The sequence below is a fragment of the Alosa pseudoharengus genome, unplaced genomic scaffold (assembly GCF_046254945.1).
Source record: "Alosa pseudoharengus isolate Yale_2024_CS ecotype anadromous, Long Island Sound unplaced genomic scaffold, YU_APseudo_1.1 YU_APseudo_1.1_scf_1, whole genome shotgun sequence".
NCBI classification, from domain to species: domain Eukaryota; kingdom Metazoa; phylum Chordata; class Actinopteri; order Clupeiformes; family Clupeidae; genus Alosa; species Alosa pseudoharengus.
The window spans coordinates 33,566,764-33,593,441 of NW_027468564.1; the positions used below are offsets into that span (position 1 = coordinate 33,566,764).

Here is a 26,678-nt window from a genome sequence, read left to right on the forward strand (position 1 = left end):
GGGTGTATGGTGGAATCCTGCCCGACTCCTGCCTGCGCAGTCAACTCCGGCACGATTCCACGAAGCACTTCAGGACCCTGGCCAGAGAGACACAAAAAGAGTAAAGAGTTAGACCAGCAAAATGTTCGACCACTGAAAACCTTTAGTCACATTGAGCAGATTTCTGGTTGCTCCTCGGAGCCCTGCTCTTAAATTGATTACATTAGTATGATTCTATGTTCAATGATCTATGATGTCTTTTACATGGCTTGTGTTTTAACAGACTTGTTGGCTGTAAATTGAGAGGAAGATTTTTGGCGTTGGCTCACCAGGGGGCAAACCCACACCTAAGAGAGCTCGACATTAGTGACAGTGAGCTTCAGGACTGTGGAGGAGAACTACTCCATCAACCACTGAATCAAGACTGTGAAGTGAGGTCTGTGTTTTTGCATAGTGCAAAGTGACTGGTGCTTTCTGTTTTATGTAATAAACAGCTAACACCTTTATTTACCATTTCATATTTGAGAATTGAAGGGGTATATGAGACATGTCGCTCATAATGTTTCCCTCTCACTGTAGACTTACCAGATGTAGACTCAAATACAGCTCCTCTGTGGTTGTGGCCTCAGTTCTGCAGTCATATATTTCTCAACTGAGTGAGTTGGACATGAGTGGTTGTGATCTGCAAACATCAGAAGAGAAGCTGCTCTCTGGTCTTAGAAACCCAAACTGCCAACTGGAGAAACTGAGGTCAGTAATACTCTGAAAGATTTTTAAGAGGTTGGTATGATTGTTAGGAATCAATTTGCAAGTAAGCTGGGCAGTATCTAAGCTATACTACATATCATTTGCATACTGTTTTTCTCAGTTGGTGTTTCGTCTTTGAAAGGAAATAGTAAGCCATAGAAAGGTCACTAACCTGCTGGTCATAAACTGACAAGAACACTGTATGCTCTTTAGTGACTTCTACTACTTTCACACTTGCATTGATACACATTATTCCCTTTCCTCCACTTAAAGGACAGGTTCGGTATTTTACACTTAAAGCCCTGTTTTTAGATAGTTTATGATTAAATAGAACGTTTAAGATTGAAATTTGGACACATGCTGCTGTCCTGAGAATTTTCGGTTTCTGTGGTAGCGCCCCCCCTCCTCCAGAACACTGCATAGGTGCACTGGAACAATCCTTCCTAAAACGCATTAAACTTTCGTTTACAAAGACGTGAAACTCACCGAGTGGTCAGGGGTGTTCACTGATATGCTCAGACAAAAATCACTGCAAAAGATTCTTTCCAACAGGTTTTATCGTAGTTTTTGTCCAACTCCATTGACTTGTATTGGATGTGCTGTGAGGTATGGTATTACTCCGCTGCCGGAAACGGATATGGGGTTGTTTGTATTCTTTCTGTAGTCTTATGCAGTCGTGGTATCGTAGGCTACTACGCTATCCAAATTATTGTCACGTCCAACCATGGCTAATGCTAAAATGTCTTGGAACTTGCACGATGTGAATGATGGCCTACGTGAATCATTACGTTTTCATCATGAAAGTTCCACAGCCAAAAAAATAGTAAGTACAAAACCATGTAGCCAAATTATTCATTTAGGCTAGGGTTAGTGTTAGGCTCATGATGTGAACATGACAGGTTATGGACATAACAAATAAGTTCTCACCCCAAGTACTTCCAACTCTGTCGTCCCAGGAGGTAATGTGGGAACCGCTGTGTTTCTCAGGCGAAAGAGCTTTTTGGGCGATTTCTTTCGACCTCCAGCGACCTCAGTAAAAAGCAGACCGCAGAGACACGGTGATCAGCTTTCTGCAGATTCTCAACAGGTGTGCTCACATCCAACCCCAGAAATTCTATGAAGGTATATTGGGTGCAAAAGTGGCGAGCACATTTAACTGCAGATTTTGCATGTGCACACTAAAGTCGTAAATGTGTAACAGTAAAGTTGAAGTTGTACATATTTTTTTATATCTTGTTAACACAAAATAGGGGCTACGGGTTCACAAATCCTTTTTACAGGTACACAAATCCTTTTTACAGGTACACAAATCCTATTTGCACATCCGTGTTTCATAATCTGAGAACATGCACAACATTCGTGCATTTGTAAACCCAAATGTGAACTAATGCATCCGAAGTTGTGCATCTGTGAAATAATTTCTCATTAATAAAATTCTACAGATCGCTTTGATTTTCTTGCACGACTACAAGTCAATTGATACAAGTGCTCGAATCTGCTTCTACGAGTGACGAGTGACTTTTGCTCCTAGCTAGGTGATATAATAGGTGCAAAAAGATTATGAAGGTATATTGGGTGCAAAAGTGGCGAGCACATTTAACTGCAGATTTTGCATGTGCACACTAAAGTCGTAAATGTGTAACAGTAAAGTTGAAGTTGTACATATTTTTTTATATCTTGTTAACACAAAATAGGGGCTACGGGTTCACAAATCCTTTTTACAGGTACACAAATCCTTTTTACAGGTACACAAATCCTATCCTGTGAGTCACAACTTTCAAGAGTCACGCACTCGACACTTTTGCTCCAATCGTTGCAGCGCAGTAGGTGCGAAACACATTTGCACATCCGTGTTTCATAATCTGAGAACATGCACAACATTCGTGCATTTGTAAACCCAAATGTGAACTAATGCATCCGAAGTTGTGCATCTGTGAAATAATTTCTCATTAATAAAATTCTACAGATCGCTTTGATTTTCTTGCACGACTACAAGTCAATTGATACAAGTGCTCGAATCTGCTTCTACGAGTGACGATACTTTTGCTCCTGGCTAGGTGATATAATAGGAGCAAAACGATTTGTATGTGTGCACGTCGAGCGAATCGATCGAGAAAACAAGGCGGCCGGATCTGGATCGCGCTCAGACTACCATTGCCTGCTCATAAGGTAAGTAACATGATAATAATATGAAGAAAGTTATCTTGTTTGTTGGTTTACATTATCATGACAGCTATGTTTAGCTTAGTTTACCTGCTTGCTAAATCCTCCAGTGCCAGATCAAGCTAGCTATCGCTAGATAAATAACTAGTTTAGAAGTACAGAAATATAACACTGCCCGTCCAAAATCGTTAGGACACACAATCTGACACAATCGTTCTGCAATTTTCGAACAGCTGACTTGTATCTTGCACGAAGACTATTGGATAGTGCAAGGCAAGTTAGCAATTGTTTGCTGTGCAGACATTATGAATAATAAGGTCGTAGAACTTAACACCGCACACCGCAACATTTTTTTCCTCGCTTTGTGCAAAGAAAAACTATAAATCGTGTGTCCTTCATTGATAAGGAAACATGCTGAGGTTACTTACTTTATGAGCAGGCAATGGTAGTCTGAGCGTGATCCAGGATCCAGATCCGGCCGCCTTGTTTTCTCGATCGATTGCTCGACGTGCACACATACAAATCTTTTTGCACCTATTTTATCACCTAGCTAGGAGCAAAAGTCACTCGTCACTCGTAGAAGCAGATTCGAGCACATGTATCAATTGACTTGTAGTCGTGCAAGAAAATCAAAGCGATCTGTAGAATTTTATTAATGAGAAATTATTTCACAGATGCACAACTTCGGATGCATTAGTTCACATTTGGGTTTACAAATGCACGAATGTTGTGCATGTTCTCAGATTATGAAACACGGATGTGCAAATGTGTTTCGCACCTACTGCGCTGCAACGATTGGAGCAAAAGTGTCGAGTGCGTGACTCTTGAAAGTTGTGACTCACAGGATAGGATTTGTGTACCTGTAAAAAGGATTTGTGTACCTGTAAAAAGGATTTGTGAACCCGTAGCCCCTATTTTGTGTTAACAAGATATAAAAAAATATGTACAACTTCAACTTTACTGTTACACATTTACGACTTTAGTGTGCACATGCAAAATCTGCAGTTAAATGTGCTTGCCACTTTTGCACCCAATATACCTTCATAAAATTCCAGCCACAACTTTAGCCTTTCTGGATCGTTGAAAGGAAGTCTGTGACAAAATTTTTTGCTACGAATTTTCCTGCAATGCGGAACTGCACAAAATCGCCTCATTTTTAGCTGTCTGTTGCAAAATCCTTCAAGACAGCGATCTTCTGCTTCTTCTGTGTATTCAATGAAATGCCAGTGGTTTGCTTGTAATTGGCAAGACGGTGTAAGGTGCATTATCGCCACCAACTGGGCTGGAGTGTCTATTATTCAAGCTCTCAATGGAAGAATGCACGGGTTTGAGGCGTTTGGAAAAATAGCTCCACAGTTTTACAACGCATGGTAAACACCTGTTGGAAAGCATCTTTTGCAGCGATTTTTGTGTGAGCATATCAGCGAACACCCCTGACCACTCGGTGAGTTTCACGTCTTTGTAAACGAAAGTTTAATGCGTTTTAGGAAGGATTGTTCCAGTGCACCTATGCAGCGTTCTAGAGGAGGGGGGGCGCTACCACAGAAACCGAAAATTCTCAGGACAGCAGCATGTGTCCAAATTTCAATCTTAAACGTTATATTTAATCATAAACTATCTGAAAACAGGGCTTTAAGTGTAAAATACCGAACCTGTCCTTTAACAGTGGTGTATACAAAATCATGTGTAATCAACTCAGATTGCATTACCTATAGACCTGATGGATGTAAAGTAATCGGAGGAGTGAGATCCGATGGCATGCAGAGATACTGTCCTCTGAAATGTATTCACAATCAACATTTTACTTCAAAAGAAGTATTTCTCTCTCTCTGTTTCTCCTTCTGCCAAAACTGGTCATTTGATTTGTCTTTACACAGAATGTACTGAAGGCATTTATGTACAGTACCTAACAGAAACATCAATTGGATGGATGGAGCACCATCTCATGTGACTCAGGCAGTGGCATGAGTCACATGAGACATTGCATTTTTAATCCTCTTTTGTAGGGGTGGGCGATATATATCGTCTGCGATAATATTGTGATTGTTGTTTTAACGATGTGCAAATTTACATTATCGAGTATTTAAATTACTTATGGGGGAAAAAAACTCAAAATCACGCATTGAAACCCCATACATTCACAAATCCAGGAGGTGTATGCAAGAGAAGCCCCGTTGCATCAGAGCAAGTGTCACATGATCCCTAGTGGGTCCACGTTGTCACACGCAGGTCTAATGTTTATTTTGTGTAGCGAGATCAAGACGTAGCCTACAAGGGATTTTGTGCAGCTACTTCTGTTCACGTAGCATGAGACAGTCCTTTTTTCCTACATGGTATTATATGGAGAGAAAACATTTGCCTTTGAGTATTTTAGTAGTCAGTTGTAAACAAAGAACTCTTCTCATGTAACCCTTTTGTAAATGGACTAAAGTTCGCTCTAAATATCTACGTGTATCGATTATGCTAACCGTTAGCATCTCTATGGGATTTCTCATATACATTAGCCATAAGCTAACGCATTAGTTTCTATTCTGTAACTTGGAATGCTAGCCTACATGATTTCTCTTAAACAAAACATCGAAGGGAATAACTGAGATGTACTCTGTTGGTCTGCTTAGTTTTACAGTGAATCCTAAGTAAAGGTTTTTGAAAGGAACTTCAGCTTCAGACTTTTTCTTGAGACACTGTTAGGCCCAGTCATCTTCTCTAATGTAGCTGGCTAGACCATGTCATTGCCACACACGGGGGCAAAATTGGAAATGTGTCATAGAGTGATAATGCATTGGTTGATTTGGTTAAAAAGTCACAGGTTAGGTTATTGGTTATTATTGTATTGATGCTATTCATAAATAATGAGCTGTAAAGTGACTTTTACAATTTTTTTTAAAGGATATCGACTAATTATCGTTATCGTCGAAATCACAAAAAATATCTAGATATTATTTTTTGTCCATATCGCCCACCCCTACTCTTTTGCCTCTGTTGCAGACTTGCTGACTGTAAGATAACAGAGAAGTCCTGTGAGATTGTGGCCTCAGCTCTGCAGTCTGCCAATTCCCCCTTAAGAGAACTGGACCTGAGTCAAAATGACCTGCAGCTGTCAGGAGAAGATCTGGTCTCTGCTCTTCAGAGTCCAAACTGCAAACTGGAGAAACTGAGGTCAGTAATATTGTAGACTGTGTTAATGGAAATGCACAGTTGAAAGTAGACTGTATTAACTACACCATAACAGCATTGCTTTACACTTCAGGGCTCCAGACATTTTAGATTGGTTGCACTGGTGCACCGGCACATAATTTAAGTGCTCACAGATTTTCCACAGCACGGCAATAATAGGTCGGGAATAGAGATCGTATCACACAGAAAGCTCATATTTTGTCACTAGCAACCTATATCTGTCCTCTGTCAAATACAGTTGCATTTTCAGACCTGACCAAAACTGTTCAGGAATTATTTATGCAAAAGTGGAACGTGCATAATGTTTCATTCTCCCTCCTTTTCGGCACGAATGAAACAGCATGAACCATATTGCTTCTCCCGTATCTTATTTGGCAAATTTGACAACAGTCAGCTTACATTTCAAATCATAGCCTACTTCTTTCTCTTTATCGCCATGCCGGTACACATTTACAATAAAGAATAACGTTTGTGAACCCTTTTGTTTTGCCAGCATAAAAACAAGCTTACCATCGGCCTATCTGCAAATTTGAAACAAAAGGGATAAATTGAACGATGTGCACGTAACTTCATTTAGGTGTACCAGCACATAATTTAAGTGCGCACACATTTTCCACAGCACAGCAATAATAGGTCGGGAGTCAGAGGCAGAGGTACGGGTCTTTGCAGACAGATGTGTTTCTAGGTCCCTGGGGGCATATACAATTGATACAAATTGCTTTTTATCATAACAAACTTACTAATGTCGGAAGAAAGAAAACGGTTACGGATACCTTGGTTCTCTGAGTAGAGTAATGGGTCGCCAAGACCTATGGGAATCCTTCACATCAGAGTCATGCAACGGGTCGGGTACCCACTTAAAAGTTGCTCAAACGGGTGGATTGTGACATTCCTAAAATTCACGGGCAGGGGTGCGGGCGGATAAGGAACTCCTTGCGGGTGGGTAACGGATGAGAACCAAAACAGTATTTTAGTTTGCTGAAATAAAACATAAATTAAAAATATGTGCAATATTTGTATGTCTAAATTAACATTACCACATCACAAATATGTGTTTTAGTCAACGATAGCCTACGATCTTTGACCATTACGTCATTACTGCGACTTTGAGTTCTTCGATGCATCTTGTAGTTGGAGCGTTGCCAGCATAGGCCTACATATAGCTATTGTTTGTGATGCTCAGGTTGTATTTTCTTCTTGTAATATTAATAGGTCTATTTTGTAATGGTCTGATGCAGCAAGCTTTGGGCTATGGTTCGTTGTTGTAAGATTTAGCCCTAATGCGAAATGTTAAAGAAAAATGCAGAAGTTATCAGGTTCCATAGCCTATTTAAAGGTGCCGATGGTAGGCTATTTGAATCGCACAAAACAAAGCGCACTTTAGGCTATATTGTTCATTAGCTTAAGATTTAGATTAAATGTGAAATACTCATCAAATGTGAAAGTTGACAGGGGTGAGTTAAATATTTTTTTTAGGTTATGTTTGTAGCCCTACGTGCTCCAATAGCACGAAAGAAAGCACTCATAGAATCACTATGGGTTGCCGCGCAGCTTCGCTGCTTGGCCCCCAATAAGAAAAGGTAGAATCACTATGGGTTGCCGCGCAGCTTCACTGCTTGGCCCCCAATAAGAAAAGGTAGAATCACTATGGGTTGCCGCGCAGCTTCGCTGCTTGCCCCCCAATTATAAGACTTAGGCTAAGTCAAAGACAGAAAACTATTTTATGAAAACGATTGGGAAGAACATTTGTGCTATTCAGAAAGCATTGTCACAAACACCTTGGCTCAAAAGGGAATGGACATAGGGAGACTGACACCGTCGGATAACGTTTAAATAATAATCATAAATTTATTTACAAATGTGTACATAAGTCAGTAAGTGAGGAGCAACAAAAGATAACATAAAGTGTCATGCGCATCAGCAATGTGTAGGCTATGTGTAGTGCATAAAGAAAAGGCAATCTGAACAGCCGCAGCCAGCTCTCAGCAGCGTCAAGCCAGAACAGGACAGAGAGGCCGAATGAGGCCACAGGACACAGGCTTTATTCTGGAGTCTATTGACACGGAGCCACGCCCCTCATTAACAAGAGACCACTGAACCCTCCAGCTCCTCCTGCAGGTCGAAAGACAGACATGACAAACAGGAACAATATGCCTAGTGCTCAGAGGTACCATAAAGGCAAAGGGAGGAAAAGGCGTGACACCTCACGGCACGGCAAAGCCGGGGCATCACATCACTCCCCCCCAAAAGACAGGAGCCCATATCATGGGATTCTGGAAAAAACTTTTCTAAACCCCATCACCACAATCTATTCTATAGCTAACAAACACAAACACAAAAAACAAACTGTGCACACTCATAGGCCTAAGTGAACACCCACACAGGCTGTACATTCACACTGAACCAACAGCCAACCCGTCCACAGTGTCGCTCATGACCTTATTACAGTCCCCACCCTCCCATATATCCGGCGCCTGGACACACAGGAGACCTGAAACAGAACAAGACATGAGACAGACAGACATACAGACAGATATACACATTCATTCCAACCCCTCCGGGGCTCGAGAAAGGGCGGAAGCCATTACATTTTCCCGGCCACGGATGTGCCGAATGACAAGTCTGTACGGCTGTAGAAAGAGTGCCCAGCGCATTCTAACGTCTTTCCACAGCTCGTTACCATATAGCCTATCGACTGCCTTAACAGATAGGCTCTGCTCTTGGGTTTGGCCTCACAGCAAACTCAATCCTCTTGTTGCTTGCAGTTTGTTAAATAAAGCGATGCAGATTACATTATTTATTTCTGATAATTGCGTCTTTTGATGTCTTTTGCAACATCTGCTTGTTAGGCTGGGCTACTCTCAATGTCCTGTACAGGTAAATGTTCAACAATGGCTGGTGTAGGCCTACAGGCTATGATAAATTAGCTAAATCATTTGTCCAGCTGTTTAAATTTTTTTTCGTGCTACATTCAAACGCAAAAAGTGCTTAGATATATTTTTCGTTGTCGTTTGAAAGGCAATCAGGCATGTTGCGGTTGCAATTTAAGTGAAATTTATACAATATCCCAACCTATCCCACTCTGATATTTTTGAGTTGTTTCGTTAAGATAAAATTCTTATTTAAATTTTGGGTTCGGAAAAGGACGTTTTTTGCGTTTTTATTCATGCCCTTTACAATTACCCAGACGGCACACATAAATCTTACGATGTCGGGCCGTTGAATGCCGTTACAGTCTAAAAGACATCGCCTAGGAAGCGTTTGCTCATTGGCAAGACATCGCCGGGATGTCGACAAATCATCGAAAACGACAATGAGCCAATGTTTCAACGACTCATAAAAGCTATGCCCACCCCCGGCTTATACGACCTTTATTTATTTAGGTCGGAACTTGAGATTACACATTTTACACTAGGCTATGAATGAACTAGATGTACCGCACAGCGCTACAAAATATGACCGCCGCCCAGTCCAGCACATTTTTTGCACAAAAATAAGTCACGCTGAAAGGCATATATGATTCTAACTGTCTCACTGAATTGCATTATGCACAATTCTCACTGGTATCTGCTAGACAACAAGTACCAAAACATGATTAGTTCATAGATTTCACATGTAAAATACATTTTATACAACCCCACCCCCATCTTGCCTGTTCATAATTCTGAGAAATTCTTGAATTGTGTGCATGTGTGCGTGTACATGTTTATGTTTGTGTGTGTGGGTGGGTGGGTGTGTGTGTGCATGTGCTTGTGTGTTTGCCTGTGTATGTGCCTGTATGTGTGCATGTGCATGCATGCGTACATATGTCTACTGTGAATGTATGTGTGTGCATGTGTATCTGTTTATGCACATGTGTGCATATGGAATGGGTTTACATGACCCCTGGAGGCAAACATGCGCAAAATATTGGTCATCCTAGGCCCTACAGTTCTCAAGATATTCACAGAAAACTCGGTGTACGGTCACGAAATGTACACATAAATTAATTTATTTTATGGCCCCCCATGAACGAAAGTCCACGAAACTTGGCATGCATTCGGAGGGTGTCATATTGATCCTACACTTTCAATTTCGTGCAGTTTTGACCATGTCAGTCAGAGATATTGTGATTAAAACACCTAATTTTTTGCTTTTTAATTTTTAACTAGGTGGCGCTATACATGAAATAAAATGGGATGGGTTGACATGGTGTCTTAAGACCAACATACAAAAAAAGGTGGTCCTCCTAGGCCCTACGGTTCTCGAGATATTCACAGAAAACTGTGTCCGGCCACCTACAGGCCAGTTGGTGTACAGTAACATAAATTAATTTATTGTATGGCCCCCCATGAACGGAATTCCACGAAACTTGGCGTGCATTCAGAGGGTGTCATAATGATCCTGTACTTCCAATTTTGTGCAGTTTCGACCATGTTAGGTCACAGATACCTGTGATTACAACACCTCATTTTTACTTTTTTGTTTTTAACTAGGTGGTGCTATACATGAAATGAGGTTATGGAATGGCTTGACATGGCCCCTTAAGATCAACATACTAAAAAAAGGTGGTCCTCCTAAACCCTATGGCTCTCGAGATATTCACAGAAAACTGTGTCTGCCCTACCCTCCTATCGGGGGGTCCAGTCCAGCGGGGGGGCTACAGATCAAAACGAAAAACGATGGTTCCATGCTATCCATGTGGGGCTACATGCCCACCAAGTTTTGTGTACCCCGGTCTTTCAGTGTCCCGGGAATCCTTGACGGAAAATTGGCCATGCGAAAAAAAAAAAGAAAAAAAATCTGACAAAACCTATATGTTATGCTTCGCTGCGCAGCGGTCATAATTAGATCAAAAAAGACACAAGAAAGATGCCAGAAATATTTTCATTTCATTTTATTGAATATTTAAAAAAGTCTGAATGATGAAAAAATTCTGTTAGAAAATGTTCCCCCAAAAATCAGGTTCTTCTCCTGCAAGAGACAAAAACAACACTTAATTCACCGCAACACTTTCATCTTTTAAGTCTACCCTTACCGATTGCTGTTAATGAATTTTCATAGATGCAGAGAACCCAGTGTTTCCCCTACAATGTATTCATCAGCGGCGCAGCGCCGCTCCTGGAAATCAAGCGCCACTGCAAAAAAGTTATTTAAAAATAAAATATTTTTTTAAAATTTAAAATTAAAAAAAAAAATAGACGCAAGTGAACACTCAGGAACAGCTGCCGTTCGTTCAGGTTTCATGTCAATAGTAGGCTAACGTTGAAGGCGCAGTCAGGATTCCACAGGAGATCACGCTTGTTTGTGTTTATGTTTAAGTTTATTAGCAGACTCAATTTTGTGCAAAAAAACGTAGCCTACATTATGTTAACCAAGGAACCAAATTAAACACGCCAGCGAGATAGCTCGCCCCTACCTTCCTTCAGTAGCCTATTCCCAGATAAATTCCACGCATTGTTTCGTTTTTGTTTGTGATACAGGTAATGCTTTCAAGCCGTGTTGCTAACATACCTAGGCTGTGAAACTAAGGTCTAGCTAGCCTATTGGTGGGTTTAATTGAATTTGAGTAATAGGATACGCAACCATTTACATCTGAGATAGTTTGTAATTCCTGTAGAGCTCACCAAAATTATAGATATGATACAAGACACTTATCTGCTATAATCCAAGATAGATTTTCTTCGAGTTTTTGAGCATTTATTTTACCAAATGACATGGGAAACATAACATAATTTCATCCACATATTCTTATGCGCCATGCACAACGCTACTAAGTTAGCTTAAAACCGTGAGAATCAAGCAAGCCGTCACAGCATTAAAGTGACAGGCACTCAATTCGACTTGCACAGCACCAATACAGTGTAATGACATGAAAGAGAAGTCTATATAGTTTATACAGTGCTTTGCAAAAGTTAAGACACCCATGCTGAAATTGACTAAAGGGAGGAATACAAAACATATTTTGCCTTTTGGTCTTAATTTTAAAAAAATAGGACAAATGTTATTATATAAATACATGTCTTAACTTATGCACAGCACTGTATATTCTAAATAGTAATAGTTTGTACAGTGGCCTACAGTGTACAGTTGTACAGTGGCTAATTGCTAATAATGTAAATGAAAAAGGTGAAAGAAAAACATGAATAATCCTGTTCAAGTATTGCAACTGTAACTCAATCTGTCCATTTCTTTCACAAAATCCACCAGAAGTCACCATTTAAGGAGTCATTTTTAAAAAAAAATATCTTTTTTTGCGGGGGGGGGGGCTTCCTACGATTAACAGCACCGCTGCTGGAAAAATTTCTAGGGAAACACTGGAACCACAGACCGAGCTCGGAGAAATAGATTTCAAACCCATTAGCGTTACCTCAGCTGATAATTCCAGGGCTTAAATTTCAGTGCGGGATTGCGGGTATTGCGCATAATTTGTTCAAGTCCAGCAACTCTAGCCATCATAATGCGAGAAATTCCCGCATACACTTTTACAGCCTGTCTGATGACGTTAATATAATCTGCGGTGCTATTGACCGGACGGATCAACTACAGAGTTGAATTGAACATAGCCTCATGCAGACGCACACACACACACACACAGAGAGAGGAGAGAGAGAGAGAGAGAGAGAGAGAGAGAGAGAACCACTTTGCACTTACGCAAATGGGCTACGCAACCATGGCAAACTTTTACATCTGGAAAGAGCTCCTTGGTAACTATCCTGCTAGCTCGGGTCACGTCAACACTTGGATCCCAGAAAGATTGTCTTCAACTTGTTAGTTTTTTGAACATTCATTTTATCTAATGACATAGAAAACATAATGAATTGCATCCACATATCCTTATGCACTATGCACAACTTTTATTCACTAGCGACTAGCCTAAAACCGTCCGGCTGAAGGGAGGCCAATTACTCTCATGTATTTTCTTAAAGTGACAGGCACTCAATTACACCTACTCATCACCAATGTGCACTCAATTAGACCTACACACCACATTAAAGACATGCCTAAGTGTCAGGGTAGGAATTTCACGACGGCCATGGCCGTCGTAGCCCCTTGCGTTGACCGTGATGCCCCTTTCAAAATCAGAGGTTTACAGGCCACGGTGGCCTTGATGCCACCTTCTTTCAATATTCTGCTTTGCGTCCGATTAATAGCTATTTTTATTTAGCCTGTGGCCTGTCAAAATAATCTTAGCATTCACAGCGCAAATTAATTTAGTCTTTTATGCAGTGGAGAAAGCGCAAGAAAGAAAGTGCGTCCAAATTCACCCATTCTTCTCAGTTGAACTACTCGCGAAGTAGCCTACTCATCACACAGACATCACAAGTATCAAATGAAAGAGCTTTTTCTCAGCTTTTAAACGACGTTAGCCGATAATTGCTGTGTGATAATTGCACGGTTCGCGAGAAAAGTAAATAATATAATTCCATTTAATCATGCATTCTACTGAAGGTTTTGCGTCCATGATCTCCCTACCCAATCATCTCGGTGGAATACTTCACGAACCCTTCTTTTAACACAAGACAAACCAAATATCAGAACACAAAGGTGTAAAGCAGTCCCCTGTACAGTTAGCCGTTCCAGAGTAATCCAGTTTTGAATTTGCAGTACATTTCTGACATGCATGGATGTCTCCGAATTTGGGCTTTAAGTTTTACAATGTGTTTAAATTGTTCCACATGATTTCATAACGGGCCAAATACAAAATAAATGTAAATATCGCCTAGCTATTGGTAAATCAGAGGACAGCTGACTAAAGAGTTTGTGAAAGTAGCCTTAATGATCACAAAATGCTAAGCATGCATCTAGGCTATTTGAGTTTATTAAAGCTGAGCTGTGCTTAAATTGTTCAATACATGATTTCATAACAGGCCAAATATAAAATAAATGTTAAATATAGCCTAGATATCTGTAAATATTAGATGATCAGATGATTTATAGTTCTATGTAATATGTCATGTTTCATGTTTTTGTAATGTTTCATACAGTGATGGCTGGTCTACTGCAGTAAATACCGTAAAACTCCAAATAATAGCCCGGGCTTTTATTTTCCCAAATCGCCAAACTGCACCGGCTAGTATTAGAGACAGGCGTCTATATGAGACAGGCCTTTAATTCCCTTTACACAAAACTTTTCCTCTGCAAAGATGGAAAATATTATCGAATTAATTATTTCAAACACACTGAATGTCTATGACTAGGCTATCTGATGACAATTACAGATCATCATTCATTTAGTGTTGAGATGTTGTTCATTGAGTGAGATACAGTAAGATCCAAATAGCATGGATAGCCAGAACAGATGAAACACGTTTTAATTCCGTAATTTACAAAGAGATCGTATCACACTGAAAGCTCATATTTTGTCACTAGCAAATAGCCTATATCGGTCCTTTGTCAAATACAGTTGCATTATCAGCCCTGACCAAAACCGTTCAGGAATTATTTATGCAAAAGTGGAACGTGCTTAATGTTTAATTCTCCCTCCTTTTCGGCACGAATGAAACAGCATGAGAGAGCATGAACCATATTGTTTCTCCCGTTTTGTATTTGCCAAATTTGACAACAGTCTACATTCAAATCATACTTCCAGGCGCGCGGGAACATATTTTTGACCAGGGGTGCTGAATAACAAAATAATCATGGATGTCCGACGATTTCTCCCCCAGCATATGATTTGAATATAGACAGCTAAATACGCCATTTCACCGCCGTGTATGAGTAGGTCTAAGAGTGAGAAGTTTTATAATGCCCTGGGCAGCCACATTCCACTGCAACTATGCGCAGCACTTGCCACTCCGACTCATCAATTAAAACTGTGCGTGCACACACCAGTCCCGCACTTGACTTTACATCATTAACCTATTTCAGTATATAGCCAGAGAATGTCCGTAGACGGGCTCTGATATAGCCTAGTCTAAGGTAAATTCCTTTTCTGACTTCTTTCTCTGTATCGCCATGGCATTTAGAATAAAGAATAACGTTCGCGAACCGTTCTGGTTTTGTTGCCAGCATAAAAACACGCTTACCATCGTCCTTTCCGCAAATTTTAAACACGGGATGAATTGAACGATGACAAAGTCGGACATATAGGCATAGTTCATATTGAAAAAAAAAGCTATACAATTTGGAACTCTAGCTTTTCACCGCAGTCTTTTAATGCCATAATCACGTGCGGAGTCTGCGCCATACTTAAGCCCAAATCACACCCAAGATTCGCGACGAGATAAGCAGCAACTTGATGCAACATTCTAAAACCTTGCAACTGTGACCAGACAAGGTGAATGCTTTGCGACGGCTTGCAACGACGTGCAACATCTAATTCACACTGCTGTAACCTCCTTTCTGTAACGGTTTCGTGTCATTGCGAATCTTTAAACAGACAATCTGACGGGTTTTAGAAGATTAAATACAACCCGAAACTAAAAAACAGACCAGGCCTCTACTGGAGACCAGTCTTTAACCCAAACCTGTAGCCACACCAGGCGTTTAAAAGAGACAGGCGTCTATTTGGGACTCGGCTATTATTTAAAATTTTACGGTAATCATGGCTCAATTTCCCTATGTGTTTTATTTCAGTCATTACCTTTTTATACTCGTTTGTCTCTCTTGCAGACTTACTGACTGTAAGCTAACAAAGAAGTCTTGTGAGATTGTGGCCTCAGCTCTGCAGTCTGCAAACTCCCCCTTACGAGAGCTGGACCTGACTCAGAATGACCTGCAGGAGTCAGGAGAAAAAATACCCTCTGCTCTACAGAGTCCAAACTGCAAACTGGAAAAACTGAGGTCAGTAATATTGGGGACTGTGAAAGTATTCTTAACCACACCATAACAGCATTGCTTTACACTTCAGTGCTCCAGACTTTTTTGAATGGTTGCAATGGTGCACCTAGCTTCTTCATTTAGGTGTACCGGCACACAATTTAAGTGCACCCACATTTTTCACAGCACGGCAATAAAAGGTCAGGGGTCAGAGGTAGAGGTACGGGCCTCTAAGTTGTCGATATTGACAAGCCACTAACCTCCGACAGCTAAATGTTAGGCGCATTGGTTCGACCACTGAAAACTTTTAGTCACATTGAGCAGACTTCTGGTTGCTCCTCGGGGCCCTGCTCTTAAATTGATTACATTCGTATGATTCTATGTTCTATGATCTATGATGTCTTTTACATGGCTTGTGTTTTAACAGACTTGTTGGCTGTAAATTGAGAGGAAGATTTTTGGCGTTGGCTCACCAGGGGGCAAGCTCACACCTAAGAAAGCTGGACATGAGTGACAGTGAGCTTCATGACTGTGGAGGAGAACTGCTCCACCAACCACTGAATCAAGACTGTGAAGTGAGGTCTGTATTTTTTGCACAGTGCAAAGAGACTGGTGCTCTTTGTTTTATGTAATAAACAGCTAACATCTTTATTTACCATTTAATATTTGAGAATTGAAGGGGTATAGAGGATATGTTACTCATAATGTTTCCCTGTCACTGTAGACTTACAAGGTGTAGACTCAAATACAGATCCTCTGAGGTTGTGGCCTCAGTTCTGCAGTCATATATTTCTCAACTGAGTGAGTTGGACATGAGTGGTTGTGATCTGCAAAGATCAGAAGAGAAGCTGCTCTCTGGTCTTAGAAACCCAAACTGCCAACTGGAGAAACTAAGGTCAGTAATATTCTGAAAGATTTTTAAGAGGTTGGTATGATTGTTAGGAATTTGCAAGTAAGCTGGGCAGTATCTAAGCTATACTACATATCATTTGCATACTGTCTTTCTCAATTTGTGTTTCGTCTTTGAAAGGAAATAGTAAGCCATAGAAAGGTCACTAACCTGCTGGTCATAAACTGACAAGAACACTGTATGCTCTTTAGTGACTTCTACTACTTTCACACTTGCATTGATACACATTATTCCCTTTCCTCCACTTAACAGTGGTGTATACAAAATCAAGTGTAATCAATCAGATTGCATTACCTATAGACCTGATGGATGTAAACTAATAGGAGTGGGATCCGATGGCATGCAGAGATACTGTCCTCCAAAATGTATTCACAATCAACATTTTACTTCAAAAGAAGTATCTCTCTCTCTGCTTTCCCTTCTGCCAAACTGGTTATTTGCCTTTACACAGAATGTACTGAAGGCATTTATGTACAGTACCTAACAGAAACATCAATTGGATGGATGGAGCACCATCTCATGTGACTCAGGCAGTGGCAAGAGTCACATGAGACATTGCATTTTTAATGTCATAATGACATTATCCTCTTTTTCCTCTCTTGCAGACTTGCTGACTGTAGGTTAACAGAGAAGTCCTGTGAGATTGTGGCCTCAGCTCTGCAGTCTGCAAACTCCCACTTAAGAGAGCTGGACTTGAGTCAAAATGACCTGCAGATGTCAGGAGAAGATCTGGTCTCTGCTCTTCAGAGTCCAAACTGCAAACTGGAGAAACTGAGGTCAGTAATATTGTAGACTGTGTTAACAGAAACACACAGTTGAAAGTAGACAGCATTGCTTTATTCTTCAGGGCTCCAGAAATGTTAGATTAGTTTTACTAGTATAGTATATAATATAGACCAAAACTGATATCCCAATATTTTGGGGCTGATTGGCGATATCAATATTTTAAACAGAAAGAGCCAAGTGTTTCGTATTTACTCAACATGACAATTATGACAACACAACCAGCTTTAATTAGAATGATTTCAGACTGCTCTAACACAGCTGTGCAAAAAAGTGTAAACAGTAACATAGGCCTACCAATACCAACAGCCATAGTAGGCCACAGCTGCTCTGATAAAGCTGTGCAAATAACAAAAGACCAATCAGTCGACCCTGACTGACAACACAGGCCTACATTGTACTGCACAATGCAATATTTTGGGCACAAAAATATTGCAGTAGCCTACTGCAGAAAAAAACCTGCAGTTTTGTCACACAATGCAGTTTTTTTTACTGTTAGCCTATGATGGCCTAGACATGTGTGACTTGCTATCGATAACAATTAAATAGTTTTAAACAATTAAGCTACTTAAACAACGTAACTGAGTCACTCACCAAGAGTGAGATAGACGCTACCGTCAATTTGTAAGCGTTCATTACCATTTTTGCATGTTCCGGTTCGTAAGAAAAAATCCCTATGCACAATTGAATGGGGTTTCGGGAATCATAAAAAACAATGCCCCTAACTGCTAACTGAGTCCACTTATCCTCTTAATAAAATCAGAGTGTAGGTTGTCTCCCTGAGGACTTTAGATCTGCTATATCGCTAAACACAAGCACCCATAAGTGTATTTAGGCTATGTACCAAAAATGACATTTTACCGTGAGTCGAAGAGCTGTAAACAGTGTTGTAACTTAAATCTGTGTGTAGCCTAGGGTGACCAGACGTCCTGAGCAATTCGGGACAGTCCCGAAATCTAAGCGTTTATCCCGATTCCCGAATCCGGCCCTAATTGTCCCGAAAATTATACTCAATCAGAATAAAGAGTAGTTATTTTCTGATAAACATTAAAAACTGTCCGTAGAGAGATTGAGTCGACTGCATGCAGCCCCCGACGGCAGCTAAGTGTCTGGATGCAGCCTCGGCTACTTTGATTCTTTTTTGACGTTCTATAATTAGGCGCGAATATGCACTGATTTTAGCTAATTTTCATTCATTCCTTGACATGGCTGATGTACCGGAACCCCAACACGCCGCTAAAAAGCAAAAGCGTCTATGCAGGTACCGGGAGGAGTGGGTGGGGAGGTACCCGTGGATTGACAAAGCCTTAAGCGACGAGATGAAAGCATTCTGCAAAGTGTGTAGAAGAGAGTTTGGTGTTTCTCACGTTCGGCCTAATGTCCGATGTCGTTTTAACATAATCTACTTAATCTAACAATTATTTTGTATTCTTACTTAATGACCCATAATTTTGGCAAGGCTTGTTATTAGCGTTAGGCTATTATCCTTATTCTGAAAGGTCTGATTTGCACTGTTACGCCGTCATTGTTTTTTTTCCCCACAATAAAATTTTGAGTTCATGATTTCTCTGTTGTATTTTGAGGCAGACTTGATGTTTGAATGAAAATGTGTTTTGGTACAGGTTTGAAAATTCATTATCTTTTATAATAGTCTATGTAGGCCTACAACAAAATCGCTGTGTTGCATTTAAACTTAAATTGACATGTCTTTTTTTTTCATATTTTTTTAAGTTATGTATAGGGATGCACGATATATCGGCGGCCGATATATTATTAGCCGATAAGTGAAAAAATGAAAATATTATTATCGGTCAGATAACAGAATTCTGGCCGATAATTTGCGCCGATATTTTTTAAAGTCCTAATTTAGGCCTACGTAAGGTCCGTCTGGCTACACTGAGCTACTTGAGCTTGGTTGGCTATACTTTTTCCTCAATATAATGTCAGCAGTGTGAATGTATTTCACCACTCTAACAAAATCTGTGGATATGCGTTCATTTGAGAATCTGTGCATCTCAAAATCCTCTCGTGAATGATCCGCCATTTAACCTTAACAGAGCGGAGCTCAGCCCTATCTAAAGCCGTCTTGTGCTGGTGTGTTTGCACTTTGCACCGCGCTGGTCGGGGAAACAAATAAACAAACTCGTTAGTGGGACGAGTACATAAGTAGGCCTAGTTCTAAGTTGTGTTTTAGTATTATATTTGCATTACTTTAGCTTGGGTTTTGTATTAATACCTAGAAATATGCTAACCATTCGTGCTTCAGTTCCAGACAGGTCATCATAATAAGTTATTAAAACCTTCGGGGCTAACTCCTTTCATTTCTGCTGCAGCAGGTTGTGCGCAACAGAGTAGACGGACATAAGATACAGTCTGAGGAGTTGCAGCTTTATTCAGTTACCCGCAGTTGAAACTAAACCTAAGTTTCCCTCACAAACTCTGATTTGGTCGCTATACTGTAGCTTATTCCAGGCTGAGCCGTTTATGAGCGTTTAGTCCTAAATGAAAACGATTCAAACTCTCTAGCCACTCACTCGCAATTCACTGACGTCAGGTTCACTTAAAGGAGCCACACATACTGTAGGGCTAGGCTGGCTACTGTTATGTTGTTGACTGTCATACTATTGAGGACTATTATGAGTTCTGTCCATCATTTGGTGGTAGGTAAAATTACTGCAATAAAAGTATGCTTATTAAATGCTTTCCCCAAATCACTTTTCACAATTTTTTTTCAAGAGTAATATTATCGGTTATCGTATCGGTATCGGCCACAACAAACCAATAAATATCGGTTATCGTTATCGGCCCTAAAATTCCATATCGGTGCATCTCTAGTTATGTACTGTTTTGTTTTATTTTTTTGTTTGTACTCTTTGAGATAGAGTAAGTTGCTATTTTCATTGCGTTCTGCCTTGCTGTCAGTATTAAACATCGATAGCCTTACGGACTGCATCAGGCACCTCCGGAGCCCTGAAGACAGCCTAACTGATCTGCGGCCTGACTTTTCAGCGTCTGCCTGGAGAAACTGTGGAAGACAGCTGACCTGTGCTTCCGAAGCGCTCTAACTTATTGACCGTTTATGAGCACCATGTTTTATGTTGTGTGTTTTCCACATAACACGAGTCCTCATCACTGCCCAATGCCCATGTGTTGCTAAGCCTATTTCTTTGTTTACCGTTATGTCATATTTATTTTGTATTTCTTTTATTAGTTTATTTTATTAGTTTGTTCGTCTGTCTGTGCTAGGTTTGGGTAGGCTGGCGAGTCACGCCGCTACCGTCCAGCAAAAATTGTTTTTGTTTGTAAACTCAGGGCATTGCTGTAAAAGAGCTTAATGCTCAGTCAATTTTCCCTGAATAAACAACGGTTGATGATGTCCTCTCTGACTTCAGTATTGATGACTGCCTGTTACGTGGTTTATCTTTTAACAGACTTGTTGGCTGTAAACTGAGGGGAGGATTTTCGGCCTTGGCTCACCAGGGGGCAAACCCCCACCTAAGAGAGCTGGACATGAGTGACAGTGAGCTTGAGGACTGTGGAGGAGAACTGCTCCATCAGCCACTGAATCAAGACTGTGAAGTGAGGTCTGTATTTTTGCACAGTGGACAGAGGGTGGTATTTATATTTTCATCTAATTAACAGCCAACCCCTTTATTTCATATTTGGAAATGTGAAAGACATATAGTGGACATGTTGCTTATAGTGTTCCCGTCTTTTGTTGTAGACTTACCAGGTGTAAACTCAAATACAGCTCCTCTGAGATTGTGGCCCCAGTTCTGCAGTCATATATGTCTCAACTGAGTGAGCTGGACATGAGTGGCTGTGATCTGCAAACATCAGAAGAGAAGCTGCTCTCTGGTCTTAGAAATCCAAACTGCCAACTGGAGAGACTGAGGTCAGTAATACTCTGAAAAACACAGAGTTCATAAATGCATTATTTATACATTCTCACTTTGGGCATGTAATAATGGGCAGCCGTGGCCCACTGGTTAGCACTCTGGACTTGTAACCGGAGGGTTGCCGGTTCGAGCCCCGACCAGTGGGCCGCGGCTGAAGTGCCCTTGAGCAAGGTACCTAACCCCTCACTGCTCCCCGAGCGCCGCCGTTGAAGCAGGCAGCTCACTGCACCGGGATTAGTGTGTGCTTCACCTCACTGTGTGTTCACTGTGTGCAGTGTGTTTCACTAATTCACCGATTGGGTTAAATGCAGAGACCAAATTTCCCTCACGGGATCAAAAAAGTATATATACTTATACTTATACTTATACTTATACTTATACTTATACTTATACTTACTTATACTTAATGCTACTGTTTTTGGGTTCTAGAATTGAGACATTAATAGTGGAGATAATTACTTTCACTTTGGAAAGGGCACAAACAGTCATAAATTATTTGTTTTGAGGGACAAATGGTTTTGTAATGAATGTATTTATCATATGATGACTATCTCTGCGAAAATAAAGTCTGTTACACTTTCCCAGGTTTCTCGATGAGACTTGTCAAAATTAACAAGGGTCAGCTGGGTTTGCAATGTCACTGTAGTCGTACACTTCCCACTACAGACTGACTAGGGAGTGACAACACATCAATCAAAAATAAACACTTACCCCTATTAGGTACTCACAAATGTGAAAGTGTGCAAAACAAAATGTGAAAGTATGCATGGAACTATTGTTGGAATGCTTGAAACCAGGTGACACTGGTTTACCTCGTCCATGGCCAGCCCAAACTCTGACCCACTCGGTCAGACAGCCCAAGTAGTTAGGTGAATCTGCAGTTCAGTTTTTGTTTTTAGATAGATAGATAGATAGATAGATAGATAGATACTTTATTGATCCCAGGGGAAATTCAAGGTCTCAGTAGCATACAGGCAACACACACACATTCACTAACAGCAAAAAAAAGGAATTAAATGTATATGATAGGGGTGTGAATCTCTCATGTAAAAGACGATACTAGGGGTGTGAATCTCTCATGTAAAAGACGATACGATTCACATCTAGATACATGGGGCACGATTCGATACAAGAAAAGATACATGTTCATAGAAAATGATTCGATGCGATGCGATTCGATGCAGTTGAAGAATGGAAAGCATTCTGAAATATTTTTTATCATTTGCTTAAGGTGCACATTAATTTTATATTATAAATTATCATGGTCATGTCAATTAGGCAAAAATAAATGTGTGAATATGATTATCTAAACTGAGGTTTGTATCATATACTGTATTGAAATGAAAAAAGAATAGTCTACATTTCAGCCAAACAAAGCAGCCAAATACAACATGAAAATACATTTTTATAGACTTTATAGATTTTATAGAGTTATATCTGATTGTTTTCAATGAGCTGTAGCCTATTGTTGAGGTAAGACAATACCGAAATAAAATAAAAGGGTGCGGACAGTCTTGGCATTTTCTCATTGCCTACAACAAAATAGGCCTACATATCAATGAACTGGGCCTATTTTGTTTCAAGTCCAAATTAATAATAATTTGTACATTGTTTAAGCAGCAAGGGCCAAATTATTCTTTAGCATTAAGGAAATCCCTTCATCAAACGTAAGGCTACTCTACAGACTATCGTTGCCGTTTTCGGAATGCTATAGTAAGTGTTTAATTTTGCGCTGGATTTTGACAAACAAAAGAGTAAAAACTGTCAAACACCGACAGAGTGCGAGTTGTCACGTGCTTAAGTTGCGGTAGATGTATGGGTAATGAAGTCCTTTGACGACATTGGGCAATGAGTGTAGCCCAAAACAAACTTCATTACCCACAAATCCGTGCCATGTGTAGTTTCAAAACAGGAAGCGGAATGAACGCGCTGCTTGCAACGTAAATCAGAGTCTGAGCGAGCAGAAAAGGTTATGAACCGATTTGTAACAAGTAAATCGATATAACGACCAGTTCATTTCAGTTTTATTCCGATACGGGGCTTCACATATCGATGTAGCCGTATCTTACGCGTTAAAAACGGATACCGATACGTATCGGTTAATCTTTACACCCCTAGACGATACGATTCGCATCTAGATACATGGGCACAATTCGATACAAGAAAAGATACATGTTCATAAAAAACGATTCAGTGCGATTCGATTCGATGCAATTCGATGCAGTTCAAGAATGGAAAGCATTCTGAAAGATTTTTTATAATTTGCTCAAGGTGCACATTAATTTTATATTATCAATTATCATGGTCATGGTTGTCAATTAGGCAAAAAAATTTGTGAATATTATTATCTAAACTGAGGTGTATATCATATACTGTATTGAAATGAAAAAAGGATAGTCTACATTTCAGTCAAACACAGCAGCCAAATATAACATAAAAATACTTTATAGACTTTATAGATTTTATAGAGTTATATCTGATTGTTTTCAAGGAGCGGTAACCTTGTTGAGGTGAGACAATACCAAAATAAAATAAAACCGTGCTTAAGACACTTGGCCTTTTCTCATATAGCCTACAAGAATAAAATAGGCCTAGGCCTACATATCATGGGCTTAATTTGTTCCAACGGTAGACCTAATATGCAGAAACCTATAATGCCACAAGTCTGGGTGAATATGAACAAAATAATTGGCTAATAATTTGTGCATCGTTTTAGTAGCAAGGGCCAAATTATTATTTAACATTAAGGAAATCCCTTCATCAAACGTAAGGCTACTCTACAGACTATCGTTGCTGTTTAGGAATGCTATAAGTGTTTAATTTCGCTCTAGATTTTGAAACAACGACAGAGTGCGGGTTGTCACATGCTTAAGTTGCAGTAGATGTATGGGTAATGAGGTCCTTTGACAACTTTGGGCAATTACTACCTGTAGAAGATAAAGAATATACTAAAATACAAATTATACTAAATAACACTTAATCTAAATTAAATCAATTCTAAAAACAGTATCCACATAGTGGGTGATTAATCAATCAAGAGGCGCTTGCAATGACTGAGGCAGGGACTGAACTGTGATTCTCTGTGCATAGTAAGGTATGGTATGGTGCTCTGTGTGAGTGAGTGTCATGGTGATGGTGCAAATGAGTAAGTAACAGTGCAACAGTGCAAGAATAAAGTCTATATATCTATATATATATATATAACTATATTAAGAAAAGGTATAAGTGTGGCCACAGTTCAGCTGTGGCATGGAGGGAGGGGTTATGCATATGTGCTAATATAGCACGCAAACAGTGAGGCAGAAAGACAGTAGTAAAAAGTGTGCTAGTGGACAGACAGTATCCAAACATTGAGGAGGTGAAGAGGCAGACAGACTATGCGGAGATGTCTATCTCTCCTCTTCCTTTAAGTGAAGCATTGAACAGTTCAATGGCCCTGGGGACAAATGACTTCCTCAGTCTGTCTGTTGTGCAAGGCAGTGAGCGAAGTCTCCAGCTGATCAGGCTCTTCTGCTTTACAATAGTGCTGTGGAGTGGATGACACATTGCATTACATTACATTACATTTGGCTGACGCATTTTTAACCAAAGCGACTAACAACATGGTAACAGTTTAAGTTTTAAAGCAATTCTCTCAACAATTTTAGGACAATTTAAAAATGGTAGAGTACAGTAAGAATAAGTGCATCAGTGAGTGCTGTTTTTAAACAGTTGAGTGTCAGTTCAAGACGGCTGGTAAGTGCTGGTATCAGCAAGACTTGTTGTAAGTGGTGCTATGAGAGGAGATGTTCTCTAAAGAGCTGGGTCTTCAGGAGTTTTTTGAAAATGGAGAGGGATGTCCCTGCCCTTGTAGGAACTGGCAGTGTGTTCCACGAGGAACGAGGAACAATAGATGACAAAAGTTTGGATTGGCCTGACCGTACCGGTGGTAGAGCTAGACATCGTTCGTCTGAGGAGCACAGCGGTCTGGAGGTAGCGTATGTCTGTATGAGGGCATTCAAGTAGGTGGGAGCAGAACCGGAGACTACTTTGTAGGTAAGGGTTAGAGCCTTGAATTTGATATGGGCCGCCATAGGTAGCCAGTGTAGCTGGATGAGCAGCGGGGCAACGTGCCCTTTTGGGTTGGTTGTAGACCAGGCGCGCAGACAGTCAGTGAAAGGGGTTTCACTGCGCAGGCTTGGAGACCTGTCAGGAGGGCGTTACAGTAGTCAAGTCGTGAGATCACTATTGCCTGAACCAGAAGTTGAGTAGCATCTTGAGTTAAGTAAGTCCTGATTTTCCGTATGTTGTAGAGTGCGAAACGGCATGACCGGGCGACTGAGGCAACATAATCTGAGAAGGTTAGTTGGTTGTCGAGAACAACTCCTAGATTTCTTGCAGTCCTGGTAGGTGAAACAGACAGGGAGTCAAATTTGATGTTGATGTCGTGGTGTATGGTAGGTTTAGCTGGGAGGACCAGCAGTTCAGTCTTTGAGAGGTTCAGTTGGAGGTGGTGTGCCTTCCAGAGGAGGCTCCTTCATTGAGGAAAGGGAGGAACACCCTCCGTAAAACTTCAGAGAAAAAAAAAAAAATATATAAAGTGAATTACTAATCTGATAAATTACTGTTAATATTACTATTTTTAACACTTTGAATGAACAAAATCGTTCCCCTAGGTCAAAATGCCAACAGCACCACCTATCGCAATTGAAAATTACTGTATGGAGGAGCTTCCTCCTCAAGCCCCTCATTGAAGTCCATTATAAACGCCTCGGACCCCAGCAGCTCGTGAGTCACGTCGTTTTCAATGGCCAAGGGAGGAAGCTCCTCCGTACAGTAATTTTCAATTGCAATAGGGGTTGCTGTTTTTAGCGGCAACGGTTCAAGAATGTTATCTGCAGTCAAACTACGAATCTTATGTTGAACGGAAAGCTTGTTTTTTGCTCGTGAAATAAACAGTACAATGGAATCAGAGGACAATCTCAAATCTTTTATACATTCAAATACACTGATAACGTTTATCAAAGCAGGAAGACAGCTCCAAAAATTCATATTCCAAAACAAGATGGTAAGTGTAGGTTACTGAATGCTACATAGTCAGACAAATAGGCTACTCATGGCTAACTGGTAACGTTAGCACAGAAAACAATCAGCCATAGCCTACTGCTGGCCTGTCACATACGTGGACAGTTCACTTGGTGATAAAACATTTTTGGATAGTTATGCGTTGTTATAGTCATTCAAGTTATGCCTTAACTAAACAATTGTTAAATAAGGTTCTTGTTGTTATGTTCTTGTTT

At 40.4% G+C, this 26,678-nt stretch overlaps 1 protein-coding gene across 4 annotated transcripts in view; it reads left to right on the forward strand.

Annotated features, from left to right (window-relative positions):
- The window catches only part of LOC143125921 (NACHT, LRR and PYD domains-containing protein 12-like), a 61,406-nt gene that overhangs the window by 17,658 nt on the left and 17,070 nt on the right, over positions 1 to 26,678 (forward strand). For 2 of the 4 annotated variants that reach the window (XM_076287754.1, XM_076287772.1), the window contains 9 exons: positions 263 to 415; positions 559 to 729; positions 5,878 to 6,048; positions 15,661 to 15,831; positions 16,235 to 16,387; positions 16,532 to 16,702; positions 17,323 to 17,493; positions 20,932 to 21,084; positions 21,225 to 21,395. In XM_076287754.1, coding sequence (XP_076143869.1) covers positions 263 to 415; positions 559 to 729; positions 5,878 to 6,048; positions 15,661 to 15,831; positions 16,235 to 16,387; positions 16,532 to 16,702; positions 17,323 to 17,493; positions 20,932 to 21,084; positions 21,225 to 21,395 — 1,485 coding nt within the window. The remainder of the gene's footprint in view (positions 1 to 262; positions 416 to 558; positions 730 to 5,877; positions 6,049 to 15,660; positions 15,832 to 16,234; positions 16,388 to 16,531; positions 16,703 to 17,322; positions 17,494 to 20,931; positions 21,085 to 21,224; positions 21,396 to 26,678) is intronic. The other 2 variants (XM_076287763.1, XM_076287782.1) reach the window with 2 other exon arrangements.